Consider the following 11,443-nt stretch of genomic DNA (forward strand, 5'->3'; position numbering starts at 1 on the left):
CCGCCACTCCGAGAATAACGTGTGCGTGTGTGCGTGCGTGCGTGTGTGCGTGCGTACGTGTGTGCGCAGGCACATGCGCACTCCCCGTCCCCCGGCCTCCCTCCCCCCCCCCCCCGCCTGTGCCCCGTATTTTGGTTCCGACCATATTGAAAATCCAATGACGCAGTCTACTAGGCGCCTCACCACGCTGTGCTGCATTAACCGCTTCAACCTCTAGGTTCCCGCGCGCATACGCGCAGGCGCAGAACGGGTGGAGCTATGACGTCGGCGCTGAAGCGCGGGCCTGCGGATTGGTTGGCCTGGCGGCAGAGGGTTGGCCCTGCCGCTATGCGAGTGAACAGAGCATGCGTCGGATGTTAACGAGCGGAATTCAAGCTACAGCTCTGATTCCTGAAAACCAAGCTTGATGATGGAGGTGTCCAGAAATTCGGCGGAAATCCAGAATTTAAGCTCAATACAGGCTGCCCAATATCTGAGGTTAGTTTGGGCTACTGGGCAGGTATAACTAGCAGGGCCTTGTCCTCAGGTTGCGCGGATGGGGTGGTGGAGCCTTGTGGGACGCTTCTCGGCCCTTTCCGAGTAGGGCATGAGAATCGACTCCAAGCACTGACCGTATTTCTTCCCTGGGAATCCCTGGCACTACTAATTTTTGGCCAGAAGGGGTGCATGAGCTCTAGCATTATCTCCTACAGAGTTAGTACTTCAACTGCTTAAGCCCTTTCTGAATCTTCCTACCCTAACAAGCCCCGAACCTAACGTATACAGAGATAAATAAAACAGGGCCCCCAAATTGCTCTGGTAGTGGGAACCGATCTGCTGTATTGTTTCATGAGTACTTTAAATTGATTCATATGCTGGGCTGAGCGTTAGTATAAAAGTGAGAGTGAGCATCTAACTAGAAGGATCACTGAGCGAAGGAAGACCTCATCACCAAAGGAAACATTTGAACGATGTGTTAAAATGCATAAGCATTCACCTAATTGCTGAGTGAAATCTAGGGGATGTTCGGATTTTTTTATTGTAAAATACACATAACATCAAATTTACCATCTTCATTTTTATTATTTTATTTTTTTGCGAGTGCTGGGGCTTGAACTCAGGGCCTGAGCACTGTCCTTAAACCTCTCTGTGCTCAAGTCTAGCACTCTACCACTTGAGCCACAGCACCACTTCTAACCTTTTCTGTTTATGTGGTACTGAAGAATTAAACCCAGGGCTTCATGCATGCTAAGCAAGCACTCTACCACTAAGCCACATTCCCAGTTCACAATCTTCATTTTTAAGTATATAGCTCATATTCACCTTATTGTGTAACTCATCACCAAGCCTTTTTTTTTTTTTTTTAAAGAAAAACCTTGTCAGGCACTGGTAGCTCATGCCTGTAATCCTAGCTTCTAAGGAGGCTGAGATTTGAAGATCATGGTTCAAAGCTGGCCAGGGCAGGAAAGTCCATTAGACTCCAATAAACTACTCAGAAAAAGCCAGTAGTGGCTCTTTGACTCTAGAGGTAGAGCACTATCCTTTAGGAAATGAAGCTCAGGGACAGTGCTCAGGCTCTGAGTTCAAGCCCCAGGATCAACAAAACAAAAACCTTATTGTTTCTGCTTTTTAGAGTTCATTTCAATAAATATTTTTTATATAATAGAGGCACACTCCAAGCTTTTATTTTGCAAAACTAAAACTGTACCAAGTAAATAAGTCCCATGATATCTTAAGACAGTCTATGTATGTTACTAGAGTACTGACTATTAGAGTTGGGTCATGTTATTTTATTTTTTACAGGTCTGGGGATTACGCCTAGATCATCATGCATGTACTGCTAAATACTCTATCATTGAGCCATATCCCCAACTGAAGTTGGGTCATTTTAACTTCAGATGACTGGTTGGGAGTGTAGTTCAGTAGTAGAGAACTAGCCCAGCGTGAAAGAGCTGTGGGTTAGATCCATAGCACTTAAAAAACAAAAACAAAACAAGATAAAACAAAAACAGAAATTACAAGCAGTTAACTAGCTTGGTTACCAAAAGCAAGTTTCTCTTAACTATTTTGAGCCTTAACTTTTCATTTGAAAAATGGATCTTTAGCCCTTCTCCTTTCCCTAAGCACATCAGGGGGAGGGCTCTCTGTCTGCACTGTTTGTTCCCTTAGAACTGTTTCTTACTCTGAGACATTTTGCTTGCTCTCAAAGCTTCTTGCCTGAGCATTCTCAAACAATCCCTGTCTTCCACTACCTACAGCCATCACTCCTCCTCCAATCCTGTCTTCTCTCACAATTCATTTCAGGACTTATCTCATGACCCCCTCAGCTATCACAATTGCTTTCTTTTTCCTCCTAACATTTCTTTACTTCCCTGGTCCTGGGGCTTCAACTCAGGGCCTGGGCTCTGTTTTGAGCCCCTCTGTGCTCAAGGCTAGCGCTCTACCACTTGAGCCACAGCTCCACTTCAGGCTTTTTCTATTTATGTGGCTCTAAGAAATCGAAACCAGGACTTCATGCATGCTAGGCAAGCACTCTACCACTAAGCCACAATCCCAGCCCCCCACCTAATATTTCTGTCTCTCCTGTCCTCACTAATCCTCCCACATGCCCCCCCCATTCCACATATATTCCCCTCACACAAACTATCTCCTGTTTATAGCTTTGGTCCTAGACACAATGCTAGTTATTTAATCTGTTTCTCTCTTTTTCCCCTTCCTTTTTGTCCCTTTCTCTATCTGATGCTGCTGTGTAAGTGCTGAAAAGAACTCTGAAACTGGCTTACATATGTTTGGCACACTATATCTTTTTTGTCTTTGTGCATGTGTATGTCTGTTTGTCTGCATGTGTATGTATGTGTATATGCCAGTACTGGGGCTTGAACTCAGGGCTTGGGTACTCTCCCTTAGCTTTTTTGTTTATTCCTGGTATTCTACTGCTTAAGCCACAGCTCCACTTCCAGATTTTTTTGGTGGTTAACTGGAGGTGTCTCATGGACTTTTACTGCCCAGGCTGTCTTTGAACTTTAACTCCCAGTCTCTTGAGTAGCTAGTATTACAGGTGTGAGTAACCAATTCTAGCCTTTTTTTGGTCTTTTACAAAATCTTTAGCCAGGCACCAGTGGCTCACACTTAGAGTGAAAAAGCTGAAGGACATCTGCTAGAGTGAAAAAGCTGAAGGACATCTGCCAAGCCCTGAATTCAAGTCCCAGTACTGGCACAAAATAAAGAGATCTCCAGATTTATTATTTTTTGTATTTTATAATAGGTCAATCTTATTATAAACATACATTCTTGATATATATTATATTTGAATTATTGCTAATAATTGTAATAGCTTAGGCTTTCATTTTAATATTTAATCACATTTTAATGAATGGTCTAAATCATAGTAAAACATGTATTTTTCAATAGAAAGTTTCAGAAAGCCTTTTTAAATTAAGGCACACATAAAAAATCTACAAGACAAGTGTGGTGGCCCATGCCTGAAATACCAACTATTTGGGAGGTTGCATCAGATTTGCAGGTTTGAGGCCAGCCTAGGCCAAGAGTTGTAAGATCTTATTTTTAAAAATAAAAGGACCCAGGGTATAGCTGTGGTAGAACTCTTTGCCTAGTGTGTGTGTGAGGCCCTGAGTTCAATACTCAGTACTATAAAACAAAATTTTTAGTTGTACAATTGTAACCCTACCATTTGATTGTTTCTCAAAAACATGGACATTCTCAAAATAGAGAGGATATCAATATCAATGACAGAAAAAGTGTATGCATTTCTGTAAACATTTTAGTTTTTGAAAATTCAAGCCCCACAACTGACAAAAAAGAAAATTTAAAGTTACCAGTTTTCATAATTAATTTTTGAAAATGCCCAAAAGTGCAGACATCAGTACGTATTTCTTTTATTTTTTTTGGGGGGGTGTCTTGGGCTTGAACTCTGGGCCTGGGTACTTTCCTGAGCTCTTCAGCTCAAGGTGAGTGCTCTATACCAATTGAGCCACAGCACCACTTCCTGTTTTTTGGTGGTTAATTGGAGATAAGAGTCTTACAGACTTTCTTGCCAGGGCTGGCTTTGAACTGTGATCCTCAGGTCTCAGCCCCCTGAGTAGCTAGGATTACAGGACTGAGCCAATGGCGCCTGGCTATATTACTTTTTTGTTGGTACTAGAGCTTAAAGTTCAGGCCATTTGCTTGCTAAGCAGGCGCTGTACCACTTGAGCCATTTCCTCAGTCCTTGCTTAAGTTTTTTTTTCAGATAGATCTTTTTTTCCAGGGCCAACCCTGATCCTTCTACACCTCCTGTGGGGCTGGGATTATAAGTCACAAATGCCTGGATTTTTTTTTTGTCAGTTGTGGGGCTTGAACTCTGGGCCTGGGCACTGTCCCTGAGCTGTTCAGCTCAAGGCTAGTGCTCTACCAGTTTGAATCACAGCACCACCTCTGGTTTTCTGGCAGCTAATTGGAGGTAAGTGTCTCATGGACTTTCCTGCCCAGGCTGGCTTTGAACCACGATCCTCAGATCTTAGTCTCTCCAGAGTAGCTAGGATTAAAGGCGTGAGCCACCAGTGCCCAGCCAGTCTAGCATTTTGCTGGATAATTAAAGATGAGGCCTCACAGATGGGGTTTCTGTCTGAGATGGTTTTGAATCACTGTCCTCCAGGTCTCAACTTCCTAGTAGATAGAATTACAGGTATGAGCCATCAGTAACCAACCCTGGCTTGTTTTTGAGATGGGTTCTTGCAAACTTTCTGTCAAAGTTTGTCTGGAAGTGAGATCCTCTCAGTTATCACCTCTGAGTAGCTGGGATTACAGGTGGGTACCACCATACCCAGCAGTTTAGTATATTCTTAACCCATTTTCCAGCTATTAGTTTTACTTCACTTCAGTTGATTTTTGTTGTTGTTGTTGTTTGCTGGCCCTGGGACTTGAACTCTGGGCCTGGGCTCTGTCCCTTTGCTTTTGTGCTCTACCTCTTGAGCCACAGCTCCACATCTGGCTTTTTGTGATTAATTGTAGATAAGAGTCTCACAGACTTTTCTGCCTGAGCTGGCTTCAAACCACAGTCCTCAGATCTCAGCCTCTTCAACAGTTAGGGTTACAGGTGTGAGTGACAGGTACCCAGCTTAGTTGATAGTTAAAAAAATGTAAAAAGAAAAAATATATATACACACACTACATTAATTATTCAGAATAAGGGACTTTATTATGACATTTTCATACATATATATAATGCACTTTGATCATATTTTATCTCTATTATTCTTTTTTTTGGGGGGGGGTCCGGTTGTGGGGCTTGAACTCTGGGCCTGGGCGCTGTCCCTCAGCTCTTCAGCTCAAGGCTAGTGCTCTACCACTTGAGCCACAGCGCCACTTCTGGTTTTCTGGTGGTTTATTGGAGATAGGAGTCTCACGGTCTCTCCTGCCCGGGCTGGCTTTGAACCGCGATCCTCAGATCTCAGCCTCCTGAGTAGCTAGGATTACAGGCATGAGCCACCAGCACCCGGCTGAAGGACACTCTTTATATGCATTTACATTGGTTCAGTTTTTGACCCCTCTGCTAGGAAATCTGAGGCTTCTGTGATTTCCTACTGGTTCCTTCCTCTTTAACTTCTTGTTTTGTCTTGTCAGTCGTGGGGCTTGAACTTGGCCTGGGCACAGTCCCTGAGCTCTTCAGCTCAAGGCTAATGCTCTATCACTTGAGCCACAGCGCCACTTCCGGCTTTCTGGTGGTTTATTAGAGATGAGAGTCTCACGGACTTTCCTGCCCAGGCTGGCTTTGAACTGCTGTCCTCCAATCTCAGCCTCCTGAGTAGCTAGGATTACAGGCATGATCCACCAGTACCCAGCTCCTCTTTAAGTTCTTGTAAGTTTAAATTTGGAGTTCTCCAATGTGGCTTCATCTTCAGAGTTTGATACAACTTGACTTTCATTTAGGCCAGAAAACAGCCCCACAGCCATTTTAGGACCTGTCAAACATCCTTACTTTGCACCCTCTTGTCCATTCTTTCACTCTCCTATATGCTCTCTTCATTCTTCACTTTTTTTTGCCAGTCCTTGGACTTGAACTCAGGGCCTGGGCACTGACCCTGAACTTCTTTTTTGCTCAGGCTAGCACTCTATTGCTTGAACCACAGTGCCACTTCTGGCACTTTTTCTGTTTATGTAATATTGAGAAATCGAACCCAGGGCTTCATGCATGCTAACAAGCACTCTACCTCTAAGCTACATTCCCAGACCCTCCTCACTCTTTTTTTTTTTTTTTGTGGTGGGGCTTGAACTCGGCCTGGTTGCTGTCCCTCATCTCTTCAGCTTAAGGCTAGTGCTCTACCACTTGAGCCACAGCACCACTTTTTGTTTTCTGATGGTTACTTGGAGATTAGATTCTCATGGAGTTTTCTGCCTGGGCTGGCTTTGAATGGCGATCCTCAGATCTCAGCCTCCTGAATAGCTAGGATTACAGGCATGAGCCACCGGTGTCCTACCCTCCTTCACTTTTTTTATTGGCCTCTTTTTGTCTGTATTTGTCCTTGCCCTATCCCTGCCATTTATCTAATACGGTGTCCTCTCTGGCTACCTTCTATGACTAGTGACCCACTATTTCAGGGACCTACTTATGTTCATTCTCTCAGTTATCTTTGCTTACTCACTCTTTCTGTTGATCACTGGCTTGTTCTTTGTCAGCACACATACTCTTGCCCACCCCACTGTCTCTGTCTCTGTCTCTGACTCTTTCTCTCTCAAACTGTTCTATACTTTCTTTTACACAAAACATCAATTTTTTGAAACCTTGTCTCCATTACAATATTTCCTCTGTCCTTGTAACACCATAAATTGGTTAATACTCTGTTTCTGTCTTCTATGCCTTTCCTTTTTCATAGTCTAGAACTTTAATTTGAGTGAGGCTGGCGTCTTACTACATTGCCCAGGCTGGTCTTTAACTTAAGCAATCAATCCTCCCACCTAAGCCTTCCAAGTGAGTTGGGATTATAGGCATATGAGCATATACCACTATAGCTTTTTGCCTGTTTATTTGAATCAGTGTCTTGCTATGTAGCCTAGGCTAGCACCTTGAACTAGGGCACCTCCTGCCTCAGCTTCTTCAGTGCTGAAATAAAAGGTTTTCAATGCCATACCACACTCAACATCCCTCTTTAAAATATCTTTTCCTTTTTCTCTTGTTCTTTCTCTCTTTCTCTCTTCCCTCCCTTCTTCCTTTCCCCTCCATCTCCTCCCTCCCTTCTTCCCTTTCTTTTTGTGCCACTCCTGGAGCTTGAATTCACGGAGTGGGAACTGTCCCTGAGATTTTGTGCTAAAGTCTAGCACTCTACCACTTGAGCCAGATCCACTTCTGGCTTTTTGGTGGTTAATTGGAGTTAAGAATCTCATAGATTTTCCTGCTAGCATTGTCTTCAAACCATGGGCCTCAGATCTCTGCCTTCTGAGTAGCTAGAATTTCAGGTGGGAGCTACTGCTGTCTGCATATTTTCTTTTGTTGAGGTGTAAGTATTCTCAACATTAATTCATTTGGCTTATTTTTTGTCATTTAACTTTTGTTGTAATGAATAATCCTTATGAATTTTGGTACACTTTTATTGAGTACACACTTTGGAAATGGGATTGCTGGTTGTTAGAAAATACACATTTAAAGTAGCAATTAAAACCAGTGAGGTGGTACATGGCTATGGTTCAAGCTACTACAGAGGCTGAGTCAGGAGGATTGTTTGAGGCAGCCTGGGCCATGGAGTGAGACCCAGTCTCTGGGGTGAATGAAATAATGAATAAATGAATGATAATTCAAGAACACCTTACCAGTCTTTAATCCAATCAGTAGTCTTTACAAGTAACCATTTATTTGTGCTTTTCTTAGATTATCATTTGATGATCCTGATCCTTTTTTCTTTCTTTTTAAACTCATGGCCATTTTCTAGTCATTTTCTAGGCTATTTTCTAGTCATGGCCATTTTCATGTTCTGTTTTTTGTGTTTTTTTTTTTTTTGTCAATCGTGGGGCTCGAACTCTGGCCTGGATACTGTCCCTTAGCTCTTTAGCTCAAGGCAAGCACTCTACCACTTGAGCCACAGCGTCACTTTCAGTTTTCTGAGTGGTTTATTGGAAATAAGTCTCACAGACTTTCCTGTTAGGCTGGCTTTGAACTGTGATCCTCTCATATCTTAGCCTCCTGAGTAGCTAGGATTACAGGTGTGAGCCACTGGTGCCCAGCTTTACGTTCAGTTTTTTTGGTAGGTTCTTTTGCTAACGTTGCCTGGGCTGACCTCAAACCTAGGTTCTGTGACCTTTGCCTCACAAGTATCTGGTATTGCAGACATATATCACCAAACCTGGCTTGCTTTTGAGGTAAGATTTTGCTAACTTTTGCTTTGACTAGCATTGAGCTACAATCTTTTCTCAGTCACCCAAATGCTGAGATTACCAGTATGTGCCACCACACTGGTCTTAGTTTTGCTTTATTTTTTGGCAGTATTGGGGTATGAAATTAGGACTCTACTCTTACTAGGTATTCACTCTACTACTTGAGCCATACTCTTAGCCCAGTTTTCTTTGAAGCTAGAAATTATAGTATTTTCTTTTCTAAATACTTATATGAGTGGACAAAGGTATTTATGTGTATAAACATGTACATGTATGTATGTGCTATTGTAGTATTTATAGTGATAGCTGTTATTTCAGTCTACAAGCTTTTCCCCCCTGTGCTGGGAATGGAACCCAGAGCCTCTCAAATGCTAGGCAATTACTGTAGCACTGAGTTATATCGTTAGTCCAGTATACATACTGATTGATAGGGAAATTGTTAAATAGATTAAATTCTAGTACATCCAGTACATACATATTTATATATATACATATATATATATGTGCTATATATAGTACATAGTATATAGTACATAGTATAGTACAGCATGTCAATAGGATTTAAAATTTTTTCCAATATTGATGTCAGTCTTTTTCCAGTACCAAATTCTCAATTTTTTTATCTCAATTTTTTTATTATCCTCTCCATTACCTCTTCTTACTATCATGGTTTTGTCATGTACTTCATCATTATTAATCACTACAGCTGCTCTTGGAATTGGGCACCTTGCAAAGAAAAAGGACCTTGCTATGGTCTGATTTTGGTTTATATACACCAAAAGTCATGTTGAGTTTCAATTGCTGTTATATTTAAGAGTTGTGGCCCTTTAAAAGATTGTTGGGGTCATGGAGGTTCTGCCTTCATGAAGGAATTGGCTGTCATAAGAGCAAGTCAGCTCCTGTCTTCGTTGTTTTCTATTGCTGAAAAAAATAACTGAAGGATTTGTTTGAAGTCAAATTTCAGAGGTTTCAATGCCATAGTTAGCTGGCTCCATTGTTCTTAGTTTGTGGTATGGCATAATGGAGGAAAGGGCTTACCTCATGGCAGCTGGGAAAGCAGAGAAAAGGAAGAAATAATGGGGACAAGATATAACCTTCTAGTGCATACCCATGAATCTGCTTTGGATGAAGCTTTAACTAGGTCCATTCCCTAGTTTCCATCATGTCTCAGTATTGCCATTAAATTATGACTTGATCAGTGGATTTGCCCATTGATTAGATCAGAACCATCATGACCTATCATTTCCCAAAAGTCTCTTAGCATTGTATTAATGATCAAGCCTTCAACATATAGTTTTTTTTTTCTTTTTACTTTTTTTTCTTGGTGCAAGACTGGGACTTAAACTCAGTACCCGCAGCCACTTTTGCTCACTGGCTGGCACTCTATCAACAGCCACACCTCCAACCCCCTACAACATATAGTTTTGTTTTTGTTTATGTTTTTGTGTTTTTGGTTGGTCGTGGAGCTTGAATTCTGGGCCTGAGCGCTGTCCCTCATCTCTTCAGCTCAAGGCGAGCACTCTACCACTTGAACTACAGCGTCACTTCCAGTTTTCTTGTGGTTTATTGGAGATAAGAGTTTCACGGACTTTCCTGGACTTTTCCTGCCCGGGCTGGCTTTGATCCTCAGATCTCAGCCTCCTGAGTAGCTAGGATTACAGGTGTGAGCCACCGGAACCCGGCTAACACATAGTTTTTGAGGGGTATTTACTATCAGAACAACTCCTTTTGTCCCCTCTCTCTGTACCTCATTCCCCTTTGTACTTTTCTGTCAGGCATAGAGCAGCATGTTGTCCTCACCAGAAATTGAGCATGTAGGTACTGCAGTATGCTCTTGAACTTTTAGAACTGTCAGTCTAAGTAAGCCTTTTTTTTCCAGTTCTGAGGCTTGAACTCAGGGCCTGGGTACTATCTCTTAGCTTCCTTTGCTCAAGGCTAGCACTCTTTCACTTGAGCCACAGCACCACTTCTGGCTTTTTTTGTTTATGTGGTACTGAGGAATCAAATAAGCCACATTCTCAGCCCTAAGTAAACCTTCTGCATATATAAATTAACCCAGCCTCAGTTGTTTTGTTATGACAACAGAAAACAGACTCAGACAGGACTTCCTCCCACAAAAAGTTTAGCTCAGATGTCAAGATTGCTAATGTTACATACATAGAACCAAGAAGATATAAAAGTGTTTTTTAGACATGTATTGAGGTTTTCTGGGGAAAGTGAGGCAAGTTTCTGGATCTGATGTGAAAACTGCTTGAGTGTAGGGAAAAGATGTAAGTAGTGCTATGATAAGGTTTCTTGTGCAGGGGCTGAAACTTTAATGGTTTGAGTTGCCCTCAGGTGCCAAGGAAGGAATCATTTCAGATATATTTTTAGGTTACTAATAAGCAAAGTGGGAATGGTGGAACTTTAAAAGCTGTTAGTAGTCATGTTAGACTTATTTGTCTCTGTGATAACATAACTAACATACAACTTAATGGAGTAAGGATTTATTTGCTCAACATTTTTTTCTCTTTTAAAAATATTTATTGTTATTGTAAAGATAACATACAGAGGAGTTATGGTTATATAAGTCAGATAAAGAATACATTTCTTTTTTAACACTGTCACCCCTTCTCTTGTTCTCTCCCTGTTTTTCCTTCTTGTCCCTGTTCACAGGTACTGTTGTTTATTTTCAACATAGTATCTAGTGAATATCACTGCTGCCTTTATTCAGCCTTTGTCCCTCCGTGTCTGTGCCCCTTTACCCTCCTCCCAAAGACAGATATGGCCAGAGATGTTGAACATTTCTTCATGTGTCTATTGACCATTCTTCTGAGAAGTCTGGCTTTATCCCATTTATCAATTGGATTGTTACTTCTTTAAGAGCTTATTTTTTGGGGGGTTAATTTTTTGTTGCTCAACTTTTTTCTACAGAGGTTTCATTCATAGTGGAGGAGAGGGCAATTCACATGGAGGATAAAAAAGAATAAAGGGCTGGGAAGGTGGCTCAGTGGTAGAGCGCTTGCCTTGCATGCATGAGACCCTGGGTTCGATTCCTCAGCACCACATAAGAAAAAAGAAAAAAGCCAGAAGTGGCACTGTGGCTCAAGTGGTAGAGCGC

General features: G+C 41.9%; 1 protein-coding gene across 1 annotated transcript in view; it reads left to right on the top strand.

Moving 5' to 3' along the window:
* Positions 1-344: 344 nt before the first annotated feature.
* Ercc6l (excision repair cross-complementation group 6-like) overlaps positions 345-11,443 on the top strand; it is a 39,722-nt gene continuing 28,623 nt past the window's right edge. The window contains exon 1 of the mRNA XM_013035933.1: positions 345-477. Coding sequence (XP_012891387.1) covers positions 407-477 — 71 coding nt within the window. The 5' untranslated portion in view covers positions 345-406. The remainder of the gene's footprint in view (positions 478-11,443) is intronic.

This window comes from Dipodomys ordii, unplaced genomic scaffold, assembly GCF_000151885.1.
Source record: "Dipodomys ordii isolate 6190 unplaced genomic scaffold, Dord_2.0 Scaffold232, whole genome shotgun sequence".
Classification (NCBI taxonomy): domain Eukaryota; kingdom Metazoa; phylum Chordata; class Mammalia; order Rodentia; family Heteromyidae; genus Dipodomys; species Dipodomys ordii.